At 35.3% G+C, this 20,574-nt stretch overlaps 1 protein-coding gene across 4 annotated transcripts in view; it reads left to right on the top strand.

The window, feature by feature from the left end:
* Positions 1-4,268: 4,268 nt before the first annotated feature.
* The window catches only part of LOC143235116 (RNA-binding protein 5-like), a 49,462-nt gene continuing 33,156 nt past the window's right edge, over positions 4,269-20,574 (top strand). For 2 of the 4 annotated variants that reach the window (XM_076472940.1, XM_076472942.1), the window contains exons 1-2: positions 4,270-4,471; positions 8,740-8,905. In XM_076472940.1, the coding sequence (XP_076329055.1) occupies positions 8,748-8,905 (158 nt within the window). In that variant the 5' untranslated portion in view covers positions 4,270-4,471; positions 8,740-8,747. Of the gene's footprint in view, positions 4,472-5,968; positions 6,005-8,739; positions 8,906-20,574 lie in introns of those variants that run through there. The other 2 variants (XM_076472944.1, XM_076472941.1) reach the window with 2 other exon arrangements.

The raw sequence follows: 20,574 nt of genomic DNA on the forward strand, positions 1-20,574 counted from the left end.
ATTCAAACGTAAGGCACAATTTACAATAAAATGTAGAACAGAACCTCTTTGGTTACCACTACTTTATGCTGTCTGTTTCTGAGGAACTTTAGTGGAATCTTATAGCCATGAAACTACCAAATCCAATTCCAGAATTTAGCCGACCAGTTCAACAACACCGTTCAATTGAGAAACTAGTGGATTAGTTCAAAATGATTTCAAAAGTGGACTATTTGAAAGAACCACATTTAAAGACATTAAGCATTTTCTTATCCCAGTTGTTTTAGTGTGACATAATAAAAAGAAGTATCCAAAATGATCTATGACGGAAAGCACAGATCTTAGTCGAACTTGAGTAATATTTAAAAAGGCTTGTTCAGCTATCTTACTAGAATGCTGTACACGAAATGATAGATTCGTTGGCACTTTACCATTTTATATACGCTATAATTAGGCTAAAGTAGAAAGGTGTACGTGTGTAAATGAAACGTTTCAGTTAGCAGTTGAAATTGGGTACATTAAATTCGCAGATTAATGACTGAAGAGAAGCATTAGAATTTACGAAATCATCAGCTTAAGTTGTTTTTGTTTGTAATTAAGCACAAAGCTACACAATGGACTATCTGTGCTCTGCTCATCAAGGGTATCGAAACCTTCACGGTCTATGATAAGAAAATCCCTGATATGGAAGTTGCTACACCAGACGTCCTATGACAAGTAGTATAGTTGTCATTAAACCAAGAACTTAAATACTCATATCAGCATTCATCAGGTATAAGTATAATTTAGTGCTGGGCCATAACATAACCAAATACTTCAGCTGATAGAACTCTTGTGGGCCTAAAAAATAAGAATGTCATCGATAGAATTATGAATACAATAAACCTTAAGATTATATATAGTTAAATATGAAACAAATACTGCAAGATGTGAACCTGTAAAAACAGTATTTTTACATTAAAAAGCATCAGCAGTAATATCTTTGATGTAAGATACAGGAAGTATAAGTCCTCACATAAGGGCAGCTTTTAATTTCACTTACAAGATCTGTATGACCTGAGCTGTAAAGACTGTACAGCTGCCCAATGCAATAGATTATATAACTTACTCACAAAATATCAGGATACATCCTCTAGTGGACCTAATTACTAAAGTCAAACAAATAAAATACCAATAAGATTTATGCTAAAGATACAGTCCTAATCATCAATCAGCCAGTCGATTCTTACTTGCAAATTAAATTGACGTTTTTAAATAGATAGAAGTCATGGTGGAACAAGGAATGATAAAAATTGTTGGTCCTTGGCACCTCCTACTGTACTTATCAAGAAGATGGATAGCTTCACAACTTTCAGGGTGGATTACTCGAAGGTGAACTACGTCCCAAAAAAGGATGGCTTCTCACGGCCAAAAACCGATTCTACTTTGGATGCTTTATCTGGATCAAAATGTTTTTCAGTGTTGGTTCTACGAATCAAGTAGAAGAAGACAACAGCTTGTATAAGGGAGGTATTGAACAAGTTGGAAAGAGTTCCGAAGTGTTTAGCGAGTCCTAAGTCTTTTCTATCGTTACCTTTATGAACAAACGCTTACACTCTGGATGATCATGCAACATCGAAGTAGCTGATAATATTTTTTCAATACAAAAGGCTAGATAATAGGCTAGTTATCTTGAGCAACGTGTATTGCCTTGGTTGGTATCATGGAAATGCCAATACACTAATCTGAAAGACATGCGTAATAATAATTGTGGAAAGAGGGAAGCACATGATAGAAAAGATGGCCAACCTGCAGTACAAAAATAGAGTATAGTTCAATATATAATACTCATAAGAGATAATTACGAACTAATATTGTCCAACGCTTAACTGAAATACGCTAAGACAAAAAAAAAAGGAAAAAGAGGATGTGAAACCAGTTATTCATTTATCAAAAACAGTGCAAAAAAACACTCATAGAAAACCGCTTCTTCATTATTCTCAGAAGAGAATTTGTTATGTCAGAATCGACAACTGCAGTTGGTGCTTTCATAATCTATGCAATCTTCCAACACGTGAACTCTTAGTTGTCAGCTCTAAATATTATTTTATCATAATTTATTCATCTTGTGTGTAAACTTCACATAAATAGCCTATTTCACGCCACACAGAATATGTAGGAAAATCTAAGCGTGGATAACATTAATGGTGATTTAAAACCACATATCTTGTAAATTTGTCAAAAATTGTTATATTTAGGTTCAAAATAAAAAAAAAAATTAACCCACATCGTAAATAGACAAACAATAAATAGCATCCTTGCTTTATTGATACAGTATACTTGACCATTAATTTTACTAAAATGTCGCAGATGCTGTATTAAAAATGTGACGTTATGACTAGAACCCTGTTGAGGCCCGGCATGGCCAAGCGAGTTAAGGCGTTCGACTTGTAATCTGAGGGTCGCGTGTTCGAATCCCAATCGCACCAAATACACTCGCCCTTCCAGCCGTGGGGGCGTTATAATGTGACGGTTAATTCGTTGTTAAAAGAGTAGCCCAAGAGTTGGCGGTGGGTGGTGATGACTAGCTGCCTTCCGTCTAGTCTTACACTGCTAAATTAGGGACGGCTAGTGCAGATAGCCCTCGAGTAGCTTTACACAAAATTCAAAAATAAAACAAACAAACAAACCCTGTTGATACTATTTCTTCACCTCTATGTATGAGTAACATTCTGTTGATTATATTATATAGAGCGTTTTCTTATCATTGTGTTGTTATTATTTTTATAGTTCTTACTTTTTAATACATAGTATTGGTAGTAGTTGACGTTGTTATACTGAATAATATTTAAAGTATACGGGATACAAGTACCCAATATACTCGAATAGTAATCACTTTGAAATCAGTGTAATTAATACTGGGATTTACACAGAAATAACCACAACATAAAATCAGCACATAGCGCATTTTACGCATGTGCAGCTGGTTTCTATGGTCCTATTTTCTGTTCAAAACAGCGTTAAATCGAAGATTACTATTGAAGGTATTATCTCGTACATAGATCAGACTTTAATATTTTTTCTACTTTTAGGGTTCTGTACGGAAAATCAGAAAATATAACCCATATAAATTCACGATAAGTATATTTTAATATAAAATACATTATCATTATTTCCATGTAATATTCAAGGTATGGTAATACCAACGTGACTTGCAGGTGTTCAGTACGAAATTTCAAACTGACGAACAAGTAACTAGTATGAAACTGATGTGAAATACTATTATGAAACAAACTCTTTAACTCACTTAATTTATAAAATACTTCCTACAAATACATCAACTAAAGAATCCCTAAAATTATATAGTTTAGGTATTTAAACGTATGACTTATTATCTCGTACGTACGAGATGAGACTTTCAGACTTTGTTTTTTAACTTTGTGGTTCAGATCTTCCGTAATATCACAGCTGATTGTGTTAATCTTAAAAAATTCTGTAATATGAAAACCACTTTAAAAACAAAAATTCATTAACAGCAAGTACACTAAACAAGGCATTTGAGTAGAGCAATGTTGATATGAAAAAGTCACCACAAGCAAATTAAACAATGTTAAATCTTATAGTTTATACTTTAGAGTACTCTTTATTATAAAATTTTATTTGAGAGTTTTACGCTCTCGCATTAACGAAAGTTAAATTGAGGACTCAGTTTGGCTTTTTGCTCAATTAAATAATTCATAAAACGTCAGGCTCGGTATCGCCAAGTGGTTAGGGTGCTCGACTTGCAACCTGAGGGTTACGGGATTGAATCCTCGTCACACGAGCCATGCTCATCCTTTCAAACGTGGGACATTATTAAGTGACGATTAAAAGTTTTTCTACGGGACGACTAATACAGATAGCACTCATTTAACAAACAAATTGAAAACGTCTTATGAAAGCAAAGCTGCTTAAAAAGTTTCAACATGTACTTAATTGCACTGATAAGAACTGACATTGCCCAAAGCTGTACTGGTCATTGTACGTGATTTCTACTTTTTTTTAGTTAATAATAAGTATTTTAAGAATTAACTCTCCAAAGCAATAAATTTCCTGTTGTATTTTTTATTATAATTGTTATCAGTAAATACCTTATGCAGATTTATGGTTGATACGTTATGTCACTGATAAAGTGAGTTTGTTATTTGAGAGAAAGGCACATGTAATTATGACCAGAAACAAAATAGATTTCTTCAGACTTTTCACAGTATTGCAGATGTCGTTGTAAAAATAATAAATAAGAAACTATTTAATGACGTCATGGTAAGCGCGTTATAGTGCAACTGTTGATATTAGTGTTGAGCCAGTGCAAATATTATTGACGCCATACTGCTTATTTGTAGACATTGAATAGTTGCTATATTTGTCGTGAGAACGAAGTGAATTGGATTTATAAAGTTTAAGGCATATAGTCTACTGTAAATATACTGCTTAATAGTGTTAATTTGGTTTATTTCTTAGTTTTCTGTCGAGGGTAAGTTTATATATATATATATATATATATATGGTATTATCGTGGGTTTGGTGAATTAGATTTAGTGTTAGTCTTTAGTCTTGGTGACTTTACGTAATTAAAATTGGTTTTTGAAGTCTTAAACGTGGCACGTGAAGCTACAAAACACCAATCTTCGCCCTAACCTAACCAGTTGAGTGGCATTCTTGTAGTTAGGCAAAATATTGTTACTGTAACTTGTAAACAGTTAAAACAGGCAGTGTGTTGTCATCACTGTACTTTTAATTTTATTAAAGTATAGAACATCCTAGCCATACCTTTTATAGAAGACGCTTGTATTTTTCAGGAGGTTTGAAACATAGTGTACAGTACTAAAGCATTGCAGAGAAATAGATCAAAATTATTTCTATGTTGTTGAATACATATATAGTATGCAAATCTTGCAATAATCCAAAGTGTGAGAAAATTATTATTTTTACATGTTTGCAATAAAATTTCTGTATCTTGGAATGGCTGGTATGGGTATTAACACTAATATTGATGAGCAAAGAACAAGATTTTAACCTTCCTTCTTCATCTTCAGGTTAACCTGAAAAGAATAATTTTGTTATTTATTTATCAGATTAATTTGAGGATGACCAAGGAAGGTCAAAACATTGTTCTCTGCTTATCAATAAAATTTAATACCCATACCAGCTGTTCTGAGATTTATTTATATTTCAAGTGAGTTTTTGTTCAAGAAAATTTCAATCAAAATTGCATAATAGTAGTTGATTTTTACAGCTGTGTTTGATACTTATATTTCTCTGAGTACCTTGTTTAGTAGAAGGTTAGTTTTTGTGGTTTCTGTAAGCTCTTATCATTTGTTATATACAGTATTTCTTTTTCACTCATTACAGGCTTAGTCCCGGGAACTGACCTCATAACTATTTTATGCTTGCTATAGTTTTCATGCTATAACTTTTGAAGTAATAAACTTAAATTTACAAAAGTTTGCATCTTATAAGTAAACATTACAAAGTTTTCATATGCAAAATATCAATTTTTTTAAAAGTTTTAAACTGTTTTTGTAATGATTTGATTTTTTTTTCAAATGTCGGCTATCCAAACATGCAAGGTAATTTTGAATGTAAGATTAAATATACTTGTATGCATCAGACAATTTTCATGTTTCATATGTGAAGTTTCCATAACTCTATGAAAATATTTTTGTTGAAAAACTATTTTTACTGTCGTCTTTCGGTATTGGTTTGATCAATTCGACCGGCATTGTAACTACCATAAAAATTAGGAATTAGATATAAGTTATTCTTGTTTTAGAATGATTACATATAGTGCAAACACAAGTGTTTAGTGTGAACAGATTCAGTCTCATAATATTATATATTTATATCTATTTAGTATTTTTATTGCATCGACCTTTCAGCCTTGCCTGGCTAACACCACACTTTATAATGATGCAATGCATATGTTCTCATATTACCATATCCAATAATATAAAACTGACCTTTAGGTTTATGGAGTGACCTGTCTTGGCACTGTTTTAGTGCACAAGTACGTTTTCAATTATAATATACTATATATGCTTTTACATTATTACTATTTAAAAATAAGTTCTTAAATTTCAGTTGTTTTAAAATATGGAATAATAAATAAATAAAATTCTCTTGTAACAAACATTGTACTATTTGCTGGTTGCTGTAATTTATTAAACCTCATCATACTTTGCATGTGAAAGATGTAAAAATAATTTTTTAAGGTTTTATATATACATGTTGAAATAAGTTATGAATTACAATATCAGTACCACAGAATTCCACTATAATTCATCAAGTTCAGTAACTGAACTGTATTTTGCTCTATAAATGTTTGAATTTTGAAGCTCACTAATGTCTTATCTCATGGAATCTACTATGAAAAGAAAGTTTCCCATAAATAATTCACAGAGTCTAAAAATATCACAAATGGACAACCTGAATTTTCAGTTGTACAAATCCTTGAGCAAAGTAGGTATATGTATGCAAATATTTTCAAGAATAGAAGAGGTGGATGGGACCATCTTGATTTGTAAAATATATTATCTTGGTAAAAAGAAGAGATAGGAAGTTCTTTTATTATAGTTTGTCAATATTGGTAATGTTAAGTTCCTGATTCATAAGAAACTAGACTTTGTATTTGGACATCATAAACATTTAATTTGAACCAATGCTGCTTTCAACATACCAAGTGACACACATTAATATTTAGGAATTTTTTAAAGTTTTTTCTTTAAATTAAGAAATTGACTAATGTATAATAAAATTTTAATTATAATCTACAGTTGATACTAAACTTAGTGACGTGTTTATAAAATTGTAGTTCATTAAAACAATGAATTTACAGATATGATTTTATGACCTTTGACTTGTTACTATAGGAAGACCTGTAGAGATAGGGTTAATCCATTTTCTATAACCAATGATACAAGTCAATATTGATCTACCGTTACTTCGTTTCCTTTCAAATTTTTCTTTTACTTTTAATTTTCTAGTTTGTATTTTACTTTCTCATTATGTGACCAGGAATTAAAGTTTTCTTGCTGTTACCACATCTTATGTTTTCCTGTTCTTCTCAATACCTCTTCATTTATTGTATCATCCATTCTCAGTTGCTCTTAGCCTCCTTTAGTTTTTGTGAAGTTGTTCAACATTCACTGCTGTGTGTAAAAATTGGATGTACCTAACAATGTAGTACTTTTATTAAGAAAGAGAGAACATTTCGGCGTTCCTAGGTCATCTTCAGGTTGAGAAAGAGAGTTTGCATGTGATTGTTGCTAAACACATATCTTAGGGATGAGAGTATAAACAGGTATGGGATTGTAGGGGGCATTGCAATTGGATATTAGGTTATTAATTAGTTGGGTATAAAGATGTTCCTTTATATTGGTTTAATTTTGGTTTTAGTTGCTGTATAAGCAGGACTTCTTTGATTTTGCATTTGTTTATATTTGTTTCCATACTTAGTGTCTGTGTGTTTTCTATGGTTGTGTTTATTTGATTTGCAGTGTTCAAAAATGTGTGAAGGTGTTTTTTGTTTTTTTTTTTCCTTTGAATCTAGTTTCCATTTTTCTTGTTTTTTCAATGCAGAAGTTGGATTGTATTTCATAAATTATGCTGGTGTTGTGTTTGTCAGTGTAGTTTTTACATAGTATGGACTTCAATTTTGTACCTGGTTTTTGAGTACGTTTGGTGTGTACTGGAATGTTGTGTTTTGTTTCAGGTTTTTTTTCCAAATGTTGGTTATTTTGTTGCTGATATTGGGAACATATGCAGCATTATAAGGTTTTGTAGTTTGTTGCATCTTGGGATTTATTGTTTGTTTGTTGTTGGTCTAGGTATGTGCATATAATTTTTTCCATGGCTTTTTTGAGGAAATTTGATGTTGATGAAGTGTTGTTTTATCACATCCAACTGCAAGGCCTACTACAATACCATACTTGTTTATACTCTCGTTCCTAAGATGTGTCCTGCAACAGTCACTTGCAAACTCTTTCTTTCCTAACCTGAAGATGATCTAGGAAGGTCAAAACGTTATTCTCTCCATATCAATAAAAGTGTTAATACCCATACCAGCTGTTCTGAGATACATTTTTATTTCAAGTGGGTTTATTCTCGTAAAGAATGTAATACTACTATTTTAGTTTCCTTTGGTATATTCCTGTTTTTCAGTTTTTTGCTCATTATATGGAATACATAACTATCAGTCTTTAATACCCATGAATGAGTGAGAAAAGGAAGATAGGTTTTGAGTGATTCAGAAATTGATTTTGCAATCATATTGTTAAAGCTGATTTGTCTTTTAACAACATGCAGCCCCAGGTGCAAAACAATGAGGGGGTTCCCATTATGTAGCTTTTTGCTTAACAGCAAACACGAAGGACAATATATTGGATATATGGAACAGTTGAAGAGAATAAGTTTAACTGTATTATCAATATATTTGCTTTTTTATTGCCAGTTAGTAACAACATAGATGTTGAACTGTACCTGGAAATTTTTTTTCTAGATGTCCATGCAATATCTTTTTATAGTTGTTTTTTTGTAATTGCTTCTTTACTATTTTAGGTAGGCTTAAATTTCAGAAATTAAGACAAAATTTGATATCTAAACTTAAATAAAATACTTTTTTTTGGATTTAGTAATAGGTTAATAGAAATGCAAGTAAGCATGAATATGACATTAGAAAATTACCATGATTTAATTTTATTAGAACTTCTAGCTAAGTGAAAAGCTTTTATTTGATTTCTTCAGTTGGAGCTATGAGTTTTCTCTCAAGTACAGAGTATCCTGGTAATGGTGTGTCATACAACAATTTTGGAGAGAGTAATGTAGTGTGTGGTGGAAATATAGAAGATATGAATGAGGCCTCTGTATCATCCTTACCCACTGATATGGATAGACAAAAACTTAGAGAGAGGTAGGCTGATATATAGTTTGGTAATGTGGTATGTTTTTTTTTTTTTTATCATACTTTGTGTTCTCCATAAGAAAGACGGTAGTGGTCTTGCTTTAGAATACAGCAGTAATAAGTGGCTAAAGACAGATTTCTGTAAACCATCACACTAATGTAATAAGCTAAGACCAGTAAAGGGTGTTGATGGAAAATTTCTCTGCCATGTTATGATGTAATTACATATTAAAATAATTTAGAAAATGTATTAGGATTCAGTGATCCAATGAAATGTGCATTTTAGTATTAAAAAAATTATCATTGCATTTAAAAATGTATATTTCATTTATATAGTGGTTTTATTGTTAAGTTTTCATAAAAATTAAAATGGCAAAGTTAAATTTGCCCATTCAAGTGATGTGTGGATTAGCCTTGGTTTAAAGTTTTTGTTTGGTTTGAAATTGTGGTGGTTATATTCCTTTCCTTAAACATTCAGGTTTATTATTAAAATTGTAGAGTTTAGCTGGGTTTATTTAATTTATGTTTAAATTAATTAACTCTTCCTTTTAATACACTGCTATTTTTAGTAAAAAAACATTTAGTGGCAACATTTTGAGCTGCATTACGAAAATTTTTCTTTTTTCATACTTTAATCTATAGTTATTGGTGTATGTTTTTACAATAACATTTAGTGTAATTTCTCTAATCACAAGTGTAAAGAATTGAGAACATGGAATTTAGGATGAAATATGAACATACAACTTTTATATAATGAATAATTTGAAATTAAGTGGTTATCTTTTGATAATAAAGAAATTTTGTAGATTTCACATTTCAGTTGTAATACATTATATGCTTATATATTATTAGAATTTATAAATAAGATTTTAAACTTGTTTGTTCTTAAATATTTAATAGTAAATAAAGAAGTAAAGCAAACAGCTCTCTTTCTACTGGCTTGCTGTTTGTTGTAGGTTGCTAAGCGTCAAGAAATTTGTACGTGGAAGAGGTTAAACAAAACAATTTCTTTTAGGTTTTATATATACATTTAAATAACCAAAAAATAATAAAGTCCTATATTCATACCATAGAAATCAATTATAGTTTAATTAGTATAGTAACAGAGCTCTATGTAAGGTGTGATCAAAAAATTCTAAGACTTCACTTTTATTTCGAAAAATAACGTATATACATCAGTACTATATGCTATCCTATTCAAAGTAATCTCCCCAGGTGATACACACTTTTTCCAATGTTCTTGCCATTTTCGGAAGCAATGCTGGAAGTCTTCAACTGTTATGCGGCTAAGTTCTGCTTTCACATTATTATGGATAACTGAAATGTCATTAAATCTCTTTCCCTTAATTTTGATTTTTGGGAACAAAATGAAATTACTCGGGGGAAAGATCAGGAGTATCACAGGAATGTTTTTCTGCCAAAAATTCTTGAACAGACACAACAGTGTTTAAAGGCATGTTGTCATGATGAAGAAACCAGTGACCATTCTCCCACAGCTCATGGCAGTTTATTCTTTCTCCCTCAAGAGAATTAAGACCTCTTTATAAAAGGCCTGGTTAATTGTCTGGTTGTGAGGTATGAATTCATGATGAACAATACCTCGAACATCAAAGAACACAATCAACATTTTCTTCACATCTGATTCAGACTTGCCTTTTTTGGACACAGTGATGATGGAGATTTCCACTGATTGAAGTTTTGTTTCAGGGTCACAACCATATACCTATGACACATCACTAGTAATAATGACATTGGTGAAATTAGGATCAATTTTTAGCCTTCTTTTCAGATCCTCGCATGCTTATTCATGGTGAAACTTTTGGTCATCCATCATTGGACCATTTCCAAAAATGAAGGAGGTGAGAGAGGGGGACACTGTTTAATTCAATATATTACTAATATTACATCATATAAAAAGGATGAGAGGTTTTTATTTTATATTCTAGCTTTAAATGTCTGTAATTTAAGTTTCTAATACATACAAAACAAAATACTTTGTATTTTACATCACAAATATCTAGTTTAAATCAATGCTGTATTCAAATACCATGTGACACAAAAATTGATATGTAAGGGTTTTAAATATTTACGTTTGAAGTATAATCTACAATTTGATACCAGACTTAATGACATAAATTCATAAAAAATAGTAGTTGAATGAAAGTTTGAATCTTGATCAACAAACATGATAGGGTTAAGGGCCATATTCATTAACATCACTTTATAATTTTAAATATTCCTAAGAAAAGTGGATGTGTCTGTAAGACAGCTCATGAGGATGGTTAATGTTTGTCTTGTTTGCTTCCTTGAATCAAACAACCTCCTCTCGCCCACCCAATGTGGGTTCCGACAACAGCGGTACACCATGGGCCACCTGATTTGACTTAACATCAATCAGAGAAGTCTTCTCAAATGACATCTTGTATCAATATTCTTTGGCATTGAGAAGGCTTATGATACAACAAGGAGGTTTGACATTTTGCAAGACCTTCATGTATGGGGGTCACATGGCCATTTGTCCATTTTTATTAATTTTTCAATGGATAAGAGATTCTGAGTTCGTGTGGGTTCGACACTTACCTGTTCTTTACTACAGGAAGTTGGAGTCCCTCAGGGTTGTGTTCTGAGTGTCACAGTTTTCAATATAAAATTAATGCCATCACTGAACAACTCACTCTCACTCTTGCAAATGGGCTCTATGTCGACGACTTTCACATCTCATGTCAATCGTCCAGCATGAGGTATATTGAGTGGCAGCTACAGACTGCCCTCAACTGTTTACTGAAGTGGACCACAGCAAACGGCTTTACCTTCTCTCTCTCTAAAACCGTTTGCATGCACTTTTGCTGCCAATGGGGTATTCACCCTGATCCTGAACTCCTTATCAGTAAAGTTGTGCTGCCTGTGCTTCCTGAGACTAAGTTCTTTAACTGTAAGCAGCTACAGGGCAAATGTACAAGAGCACTTAACATCCTCCATGTCCTCTCTTCCACCACTTGGGGAGCAGATTGTTGTTCTATGCTAAAGATATATCATGCTCTATCTTTTAAGACATCTGAGAAAAGTAGACACTCCTGATTGTTAAACATCTTTCGAACCATCCTTCCATTTCTATTTATACAGGTGCTTCAAAGTCAGGCGACTCTGTGAGCTCTGTCATGGTTTGTTGTGGTTCAGTGGTTGTGTGCAGAATCCCCTCTGCAGCTTCTGTGTTCACTGCTAAACTGTATGCCATTTCTTTTGCCCTGGATCACATAGAAGCTAAGCAGTACTCAAACTACACTATTTATTCTGACTCCCTTAGTTCTCTACTAGCCCTGGAATCACTTCACTTTGGTTCACACCCTGTTCTTGCCAATATTCAAAACTGACTGGCCCATTTCTCTTTAACATCTACTTCTACCCAGTTTTTCTGGATACCGGGCCACCAATTTGTGGGAATGAGCTCGCCAACACTGCAGCTAAGTCTGTCTGCCCTGGCACTATTACTGCTGTGTCCATACCATACATGGAATACGGTCCTATATTCAAGGCTCAGCTCCATGCTAGCTGGCAGTCAACTTGGAGTGAGCAACGTGAAAACAAGCTTTTCCAAATAAAACCCTATATTGGACTTTAGCCATCTTGCTTCTGTAAGGGTCGGAAAGAGGAAGTTGTTATAACTAGACTGCGCATTGGTCACAGTTTTTTAACTCATCATTTTCTTTTATCTGGAACTGATGCACCAGTGTCTAGTTTGTGTAACACTCAGATTACAATAAGCCACATTTTACTTTCTTGTCATCATTACGACTCAACGACAGCACCATTTTAAGCATGTTCTGTCCCAAGGTTTGTCCATAACGTTAGACAGTGTTATTGGTGATGGTGACGCTGTTCACCTTGGTAATGTTTTTAGTTTTTTTAAAGGCCATTAATCTTTTTAATGCCATTTGTTTTTAAATTTATACATTACACCTTTTTAATGTGGCTCCCTTTTAAAAATCAGTTCATCTAGTTTGAGTTGTAATTAGAAACTGGTCATAACATTAAATAACTCAAAACCAGGACTGGAAAGGCCAACTTCAGGTGACTGACACTACTGGTTGAACTACCTGTTAGTCATCCTGGCGAGTTATTATTATAATTTTGCTCCACGTCTTTTAAAATGTTTTTATTACTTTCCTTTTTGAAAATGACCATAATGTCAAATAACTCGAAACCAAGACTGGAAAGGCTAACCTCAGGTGACTGACAGTTGTTTTTGTACTTACCTGCTAGTCTTCCTGGTGAGTTATGATTATTACAGTTACACTATAGAAAGTCATTTACAACTTGAATTACTGTAGTTTTTCTCTTAATGTTGTAGACTGGATGTAAACATTGGTTTTATGCTATTTATGTTTTTTCTTTTTTTGACTTTCATTTGTTTTACATAAATTTCCTTTTATGAATTTTACTAAATTTAAGTTTAACTTTTTACCAGATGTTTGGAGCAGATAAACTAGCTTCTTTGTGTTATAAAACACTAAATCAACCAACCGTTTACTACGTCTATCTACGCAATCGTCTGAAAGGAAAGAAAACTAGGAGAATTTAATTCAAACTTCCAATGCACATATCAAAATTCTGTTGTGAGCAGGGCAAAGTGGGATATAAATATTTTTGAACACTCCAGTTGGGAGGTTCATCTTCCTTTAAAACTAAATACCTGCTATGGAATTTTTTTTTTTTGTCAGTCAGATTTCTAGTTTATCACTCCATAAGCAAGGAACATTGGAAGGTATAAAAATTAGATCCTGCCTTGACATCTACATTATAATGAGTAATTTATAAATTCTGTACTTTAGAGACGAGCATTAAATACCTTGAAATCAAACACTTCAATTTGTATGCTAGGGAAGATAAAATAATTTTTAAAATATTTCCTCGAGTTTGGCCAGTTTGATCCCATGACATCTTTGTATTAAAGCCTTTAGATTTAATACTTCTCAGTTTCAATATAGTGTGTATACCTTCACAAAATTTGCCATTCTTTCAGTTAACATTAATAAATCTTTTACATAGAAAAATTGTGTGTTTAATAAACTGAGATTTATCCATGAAAATATTGAGTATTTTGTATTCATTAGACCATGCACAAATTAATTTTCATGTTAGATTAAAAATGGTTTTCCTGCTCTCAGATGTTTTGTGCAATCCCTTAAACCTAAATACATTTCAAAAGTACTTTTTTTCTGTAAAACTTTATATTTTATCTGTTGTTTTTTATACTGTAACTCAGAATAGGATTGGCCAATTTGAGTAATTTTGTAATCACCAAATATATCGAAATAAATCTAAATTACCCCTTTTTTCATTCTGGACTAACTTCAAATTATAACATGAAACTGCATTAATTGACCTTAAGTTACTTAAAGCTTGTAACAGTTTTCATCTTTTTGTAATTAAATTTTGTTTTATTGTCTTTTGAACTGTGTCTGATTACTATCCACACAATGAAGTTGTAAAACAAACAACTTGGCATCAAATCAGGTTATGCTGTAAAATTATGTTACTCATGCTGTTTGTGTGTATGCTTTGCGAGACATTTTTATTATGACTATTTTACCTAATCCTGTCTTATCAGATCTTAACTTTTTCCTGTTTTTACATTTCATGTACTATTATAGTAATAATAATGAATAAATATGAAACATAAAGTACTAACCCAGTCTTTTCTCTTGTTATCAATTGTTGAGATTTAATCCTACTTTTTAATACTAACAGTAGTAATGCAGTAAATTTTTATTTAAATAATATGCCATAGAACATAGACTAATAACACTAAAAAATTAGACAATTTTTCCCTAACTTGCAGTTTTTCTGGCTTTCTAACTGTGTGACAAGAGCCATTACAAATTCATTCATACTAGTCATGAAGTTTCTTTAAGAAACATTGATTGTGCTAGGAGTAATATTCACTGCTATCTGTTCAGAACACAACACTGTTGAATATCATTTGATGGTTGAAAACCTTGCTTTTTCTATGGCTATATGTAATGTGAAATTAAATGTAAGAGAGAACTGTTAACATAGCCTGAAAGGTGGATGGAGAGGAAAAGACTTATTTTCTGTTGATAGCTCTGTAACCAAACAAAATTGAAGGCTCTTAAAATTAGGGTTTGTCTGAGTAATGAATATTCTTTAGTGAGTAATTTATATTTAATTTCTTAACCTTTCAAGGGGTGGTAGAAAAAATAAACTAGATTCCTAGAGAAAATGTGTGTCATACTAAGGGAAATTTAGTTTTTCTTTTAAAGTATTTCCTTTTAGAATTATGAACTTAAAACACTATTAAAATTTGGATTATTAGGTAAGATTTTGCTATGCTCTTTGTTATAAATATTTTACTAAAATTTTGAATGCGAGACATTAAAACTTTCATGTGTAATAAAGGATGCGTGAGTTAAAAGAACGAACTTAAATCTTATAAAATATTAATATCTGATTCATGAACTGTCTTGAATGTAAATGTATAGGGTCATAACATGCACATTTTGACTTATCCATGGCAAGAGTTAATTGGTTTTAATTAAAAGTGACACTACTTAATGTAATTCCCACTCATGGCAATCAGTTAAGTTGCCTGGCTTTCTTAAACTTGATTTCATGGTCTTCTCAGGCATGATGGAAGACCATTGTGTTAAGCACACAGCTTAACATAAGTCTTGTTTCATAGAAAAAGTGAGTTTGATAAGTGTCACTTTGGTCAGTAATTTCGGCCCAGCATGGCCAGGTAGATAAGGCACTCGACTTATAATCCGAGGGCCACAGGTTCAAATTCCCTTCACACCAAACATCCTTGCCCTTTCAGCCATGGGGGCATTGTAATGTGATGGTAAATGCCACTATTCATTGGTAAAAGAGTACCCCAAGAGTTGGCAGTGGGTGGTGATGACTAGCTGCCTTCCCTATAGTCCTCCCCTCGGTGTGGATTCCTGTACGTGGTGAGGGGACCTCCCAGGGAAGGTTCTGTTCTATCTGGTTACCTTCTCTGGGATCTAAACATCCACCCACGTGTTTGCCGTGCATGGCGACCCGTGAAGGGGAGGAGAGGATCCTGGTGTTTGAGGGGTCCAACCCTAACACACCAATTTGGTCTCGAATTCCTGTAGACGGGTGGCCTTTGGGTGGCCCCCCTTGGGTCAATCGGCTGGTCCACTTGGGCTAGAGTCAACCAAGTACCAGTGTTGGAAGTTCTCAACGGGTGTTATGGACATTGTGCCTGATGCTGGTGTTTGGGTATAGTGCTCACGAAACCCTGGTGTTGCTGCATTGTCCTTGCATGACTTTGTAGTGCGTCCCCTTGTAGGGCTCCATGGTGGGCGGGGTCAGTGGGTACCAAAATTTTTTCCTTTTCCTATGGATCCTCCAAAAATTTAAATAAAATTGTAAAAAAACAGTCAATGGGTAGCGACCACGCCTTGAATGCTCAGAACAGCAATCTTCAACATCAGTAACACACGCATCTCATTTTCTTATATTACATTCTCTTTCGGAAAAACCTTTAGAGCAAATGTCCCCTCTTTTTTATTCAAAAGGGACTAGAGGGACTTGCTGGCTCTCCAAAGTCAGTAAAGAAACTTTGATCTGGTGACATATTGATTGAAACATCCACATCCCAACACAGTGAACTCCTCTTGAATTCAAAGGCAATTGGGGATATACCTATTGAGGTTACACCCCATGCTACCTTGAATTCTTCACGAGGAGTTATTGTTGAAAGGGATTTGAAGAACGCTCCCAGTCAGAGATTTTCGCCGTCTCTCCACTCAAGGAGTTTCTGCAGTGAGGCGATCTCCACTCGCAAAGATGGAGTTACACTACCAACAAATACCCTCGTTTTAACATTTACTTCACCACGCACCTGCCACCATCAAGGCAGGTTATCTCATTTGCAGGGTTCGCCATACATATCAAACCCTCTTCGATGTTTCCAATGTCAGAGATTCGGCCACTCAAAGACATCTTGTCGTGGTTCCCTGACATGTGCTCGTTGTGGAGGCAAGGACCACGATGCCTATGACTGTGACATGAACCCACATTGCGTAAACTGCAATTGTTTTCACCCCTCTTACTTTCATTCTTGCCCAAAATGGTTGGAGGAAAAAGAGGTGCAGCGTTTGAAAACGACACATAACATTAGTTATCCTGAGGCTCGAAATTGCTGTCCACAACTCCATCTCGACATATGCTGCTGCACTTCATTCCACAACTACAGTGAGAGTGCAGACAGATCTCTCTGTGCCTCCAAGAGAATCATTTTCAAAACAAATGAAAAGCCTTTTGACCTCCGTGGTTAAAAAGGTTGATCAATCGACTTCCACACCCATCTCTGTTCCTCCCATACCTTCCAACAAACCTCAAGATCCACGTCCTTCAGTTTCAAATACAGGCATTTCTTCTGATACATCTTTTCTCCCACCACAAGAGACAAAACAATTATTTGTTCGCGTCCTCAGTCACTGGATTCCCCTTCCAACAACAAAACCTGCCCACCCGACCCAGAGCAGGATCCATGGAGGTTGATAGACCTCCTCCGACTAAAGACAGTAAAGAAAAAAAGATGTGGTCGTAAACCGAAGGGTTCTCCAGCCACTTCACCTACCCGTTCTTAAAAATGGCCACCTTGATACAATGGAACTGTCGAGGTTTACGTTCTAATCTGGATGATATCAAAATGCTGATTGCTTCCTACCATCCTGTTTGTCTTTCTTTACAAGAAACATTTCTCAAAACTGCTGATACTGTCTCCATTCGGCAGTTTTCTCTGTACAGAAATGACAGGTTGTGTGATGGTCGAGTACATGGAGGGGTGGCACTGTTGGTTGATCAACACGTGCCCACCCTGTCTTTGTCACTCAACACACCCTTGGAGGCTGTAGCCATCCGTGTTTCCTTGGGTCATACCATCACTGTTTGTTCTCTGTACCTGTCCCCTGGAGAGACATATGATCAATCAGATCTTGATACTCTTGTTGAACAGTTGCCATCTCCATTTCTAATCCTAGGGGATTTTAATGGACATCATCCCCTCTGGGGAAGTGCTATTATTGATGGGAGGGGCCGATCTGTAGAGCGGATGCTCTCTGATCACAATCTTTCTCTTTTCAATACTGGTTCTTCCATTTACTTTCATGCACTTAGTCAGTCCTTTACCACTATTGATCTCTCAGTTTGCTCCCCTTCATTATTCTCCCATTTTTCATGGAGGGTTGACAGTAATCCACTAGGCAGCGATCATTTTCCGATCCTTTTGAGAGAGACTGGCCATGGTCGATGCCACCCTACCCGCGTGCCCTGGTGGAAGCTGGATCAGGCAGACTGGTCCACTTTCACTGCTCTCGCAGAACTTGATCCTGCCATTGTAAATCAGCTGCTCAGTGTATTCCTAAAACCTCGACACGTTTTCCTCGACATTCTCGTCCGTGGTGGAATCCTGCTTGCCACTTAGCACGGAAAGCTCAAAAGCCGGCCTGGGATACTTTTCGTAGATATCCCACACTTTCAAACCGGGTTGCTTTCCAACGGGCCTGTGCACATGCTAGGTGGGTAAGACGTCAAAGCCAGAAGGAATCTTGGATTAAGTTCACAACCAGCATATCTTCTACAACCAATTCCAAGATCATATGGGACAGGATTCGAAAGGTTAATGGGCACTACAATTCTGTCCCCCTCTCGATCTTACTCTCTGATGGTCAGGATGTGACTGATGTTCGGAACATGCTAACACTAGGTGAAAGCTTTTGCCGGGTATCTAGCACTTCTGCTTGTTCCTCCACCTTCCTGGCCATCAAGACTCGGGCATAGCGATCACCTCTTTCCTTTCAAACTGACTGTTTCTTTGACTATAATTGTCCCTTTACCCTGGTGGAACTAAAAATGGCCCTTCATCAGTCTGCCAGTACGTCTGTTGGACCTGATGATATTCATTATGACATGCTGCACCATCTATCTCCTGCTTCTCTTGATGTCCTTCTGATTGTTTTCAACCGGATCTGGCAGGAGAATGTTTTTCCTGATGCCTGGCGCCAGGCTATTATTTTACCTTTCTCTAAGCCAGGAAAGATCCCAAGATTCCTTCAAACTACCGTCCAATTGCTTTGACAAGCTGTCTCTGTAAGACATTAGAAAGGATGGTTAATGCTCGTCTTGTTTGGTTCCTTGAATCAAACAACCTCCTCTCGCCCACCCAGTGTGGGCTCCGTCGACAGCACTCCACCACAGACCACCTAATTCGTCTTGAAACATCTATCAGAGAAGCCTTTCTCAACCACCAACATCTTGTATCAATATTCTTTGACATAGAGAAGGCTTACGACACAACATGGAGGTATGGCGTTTTGTGAGACCTCCATACATATGGGTTACGTGGCCATCTACCCATGTTTATTAAAAATTTTTTAATGGACAGGAGATTCCAAGTTTGTGTGGGTTCGACACTTTCCCGTTCTTTTGAACAGGAACTTGGAGTCCCTCAAGGCTGTGTATTGAATGTTACACTCTTCAGTATAAAGATAAATGCCATCACTGAACAACTCCCTCTCACTGTTGCAAATGGGCTGTATGTTGACGACTTTCACATCTCATGTCAGTCATCAAACATGAGATATATTGAGCGGCAACTACAAACCGCCCTCAATTGCGTACGGAAGTGGACTCTGGCGAACGGCTTTAATTTCTCTCTTTCCAAAACTGTATGCATGCACTTTTGCCGTCGACGGGGTATTCACCCTGATCCTGAACTTCATATCGGTGAAGTTTTGCTGCCAGTGGACCCGGAGACCAAGTTCTTGGGGCTTATCTTTGATTGTAAACTGACGTTTATACCACACTTAAAGCAGCTTTAGGTCAAATGCACAAGAGCACTGAACATCCTCCGTGTTCTCTCTTCTACCAGTTGGGGGGCAGATCGCTGTTCAATGTTAAAGGTATATCGTGCTCTCATTAGATCGAAACTCGATTATTATGGATCAGTGGTCTATGGCTCTGCCAGACCCTCGGCCTTAAAGATGCTGGACCCCATTCATCACCAAGGACTTCGACTCTGCACTGGGGCTTTCCGTACCTCTCCAGTTCAAAGTATATACATTGAATCTCATGAACCTTCTCTACACCTTTGCCGTTTGCAACTATCTTTACAATATACTTCGAAACTTCATTCCTTACCAAAGCATCTCACCTGGAAATGTGTTTTCCTTCCTCGGTGGGCAGTACTTTTTCAGAACAGATGATCTGTCATTGCTCCGTTTGGCCTTCACATCCGGGCGCAATTGGATGAATTGGGTCTGTCCTTGGATAACATTGCAGATTCCACAGGTCGGCCCATCCCACCATGGCTTATTACAGCCCTCAAATGTGACCTTTCTTTCAGTCACCTAAAAAAGGCAGATACTCCAGATTGGAAGTACCGTCTTTTATTCAATGAATATCTTTCAAAGAATCATTCAGTTCCCATTTATACAGATGGTTCCAAATCAGGTAATTCAGTGGACTCTGCTATGGTTTGCTACTGGTCAGTAGTTGTGCGCAGAATCCCTTCTACAGCTTCTGTGTTCACTGCTGAACTGTATGCCATATCTCTTGCCCTGGATCATATTGCAGCTGAGCAGTACTCCAACTGCACTATTTATACTGATTCGATTAGTTCTATACTT

This window comes from Tachypleus tridentatus, chromosome 12 (assembly GCF_004210375.1).
Source record: "Tachypleus tridentatus isolate NWPU-2018 chromosome 12, ASM421037v1, whole genome shotgun sequence".
In the NCBI taxonomy this organism is placed as follows: Eukaryota; Metazoa; Arthropoda; class Merostomata; order Xiphosura; family Limulidae; genus Tachypleus; species Tachypleus tridentatus.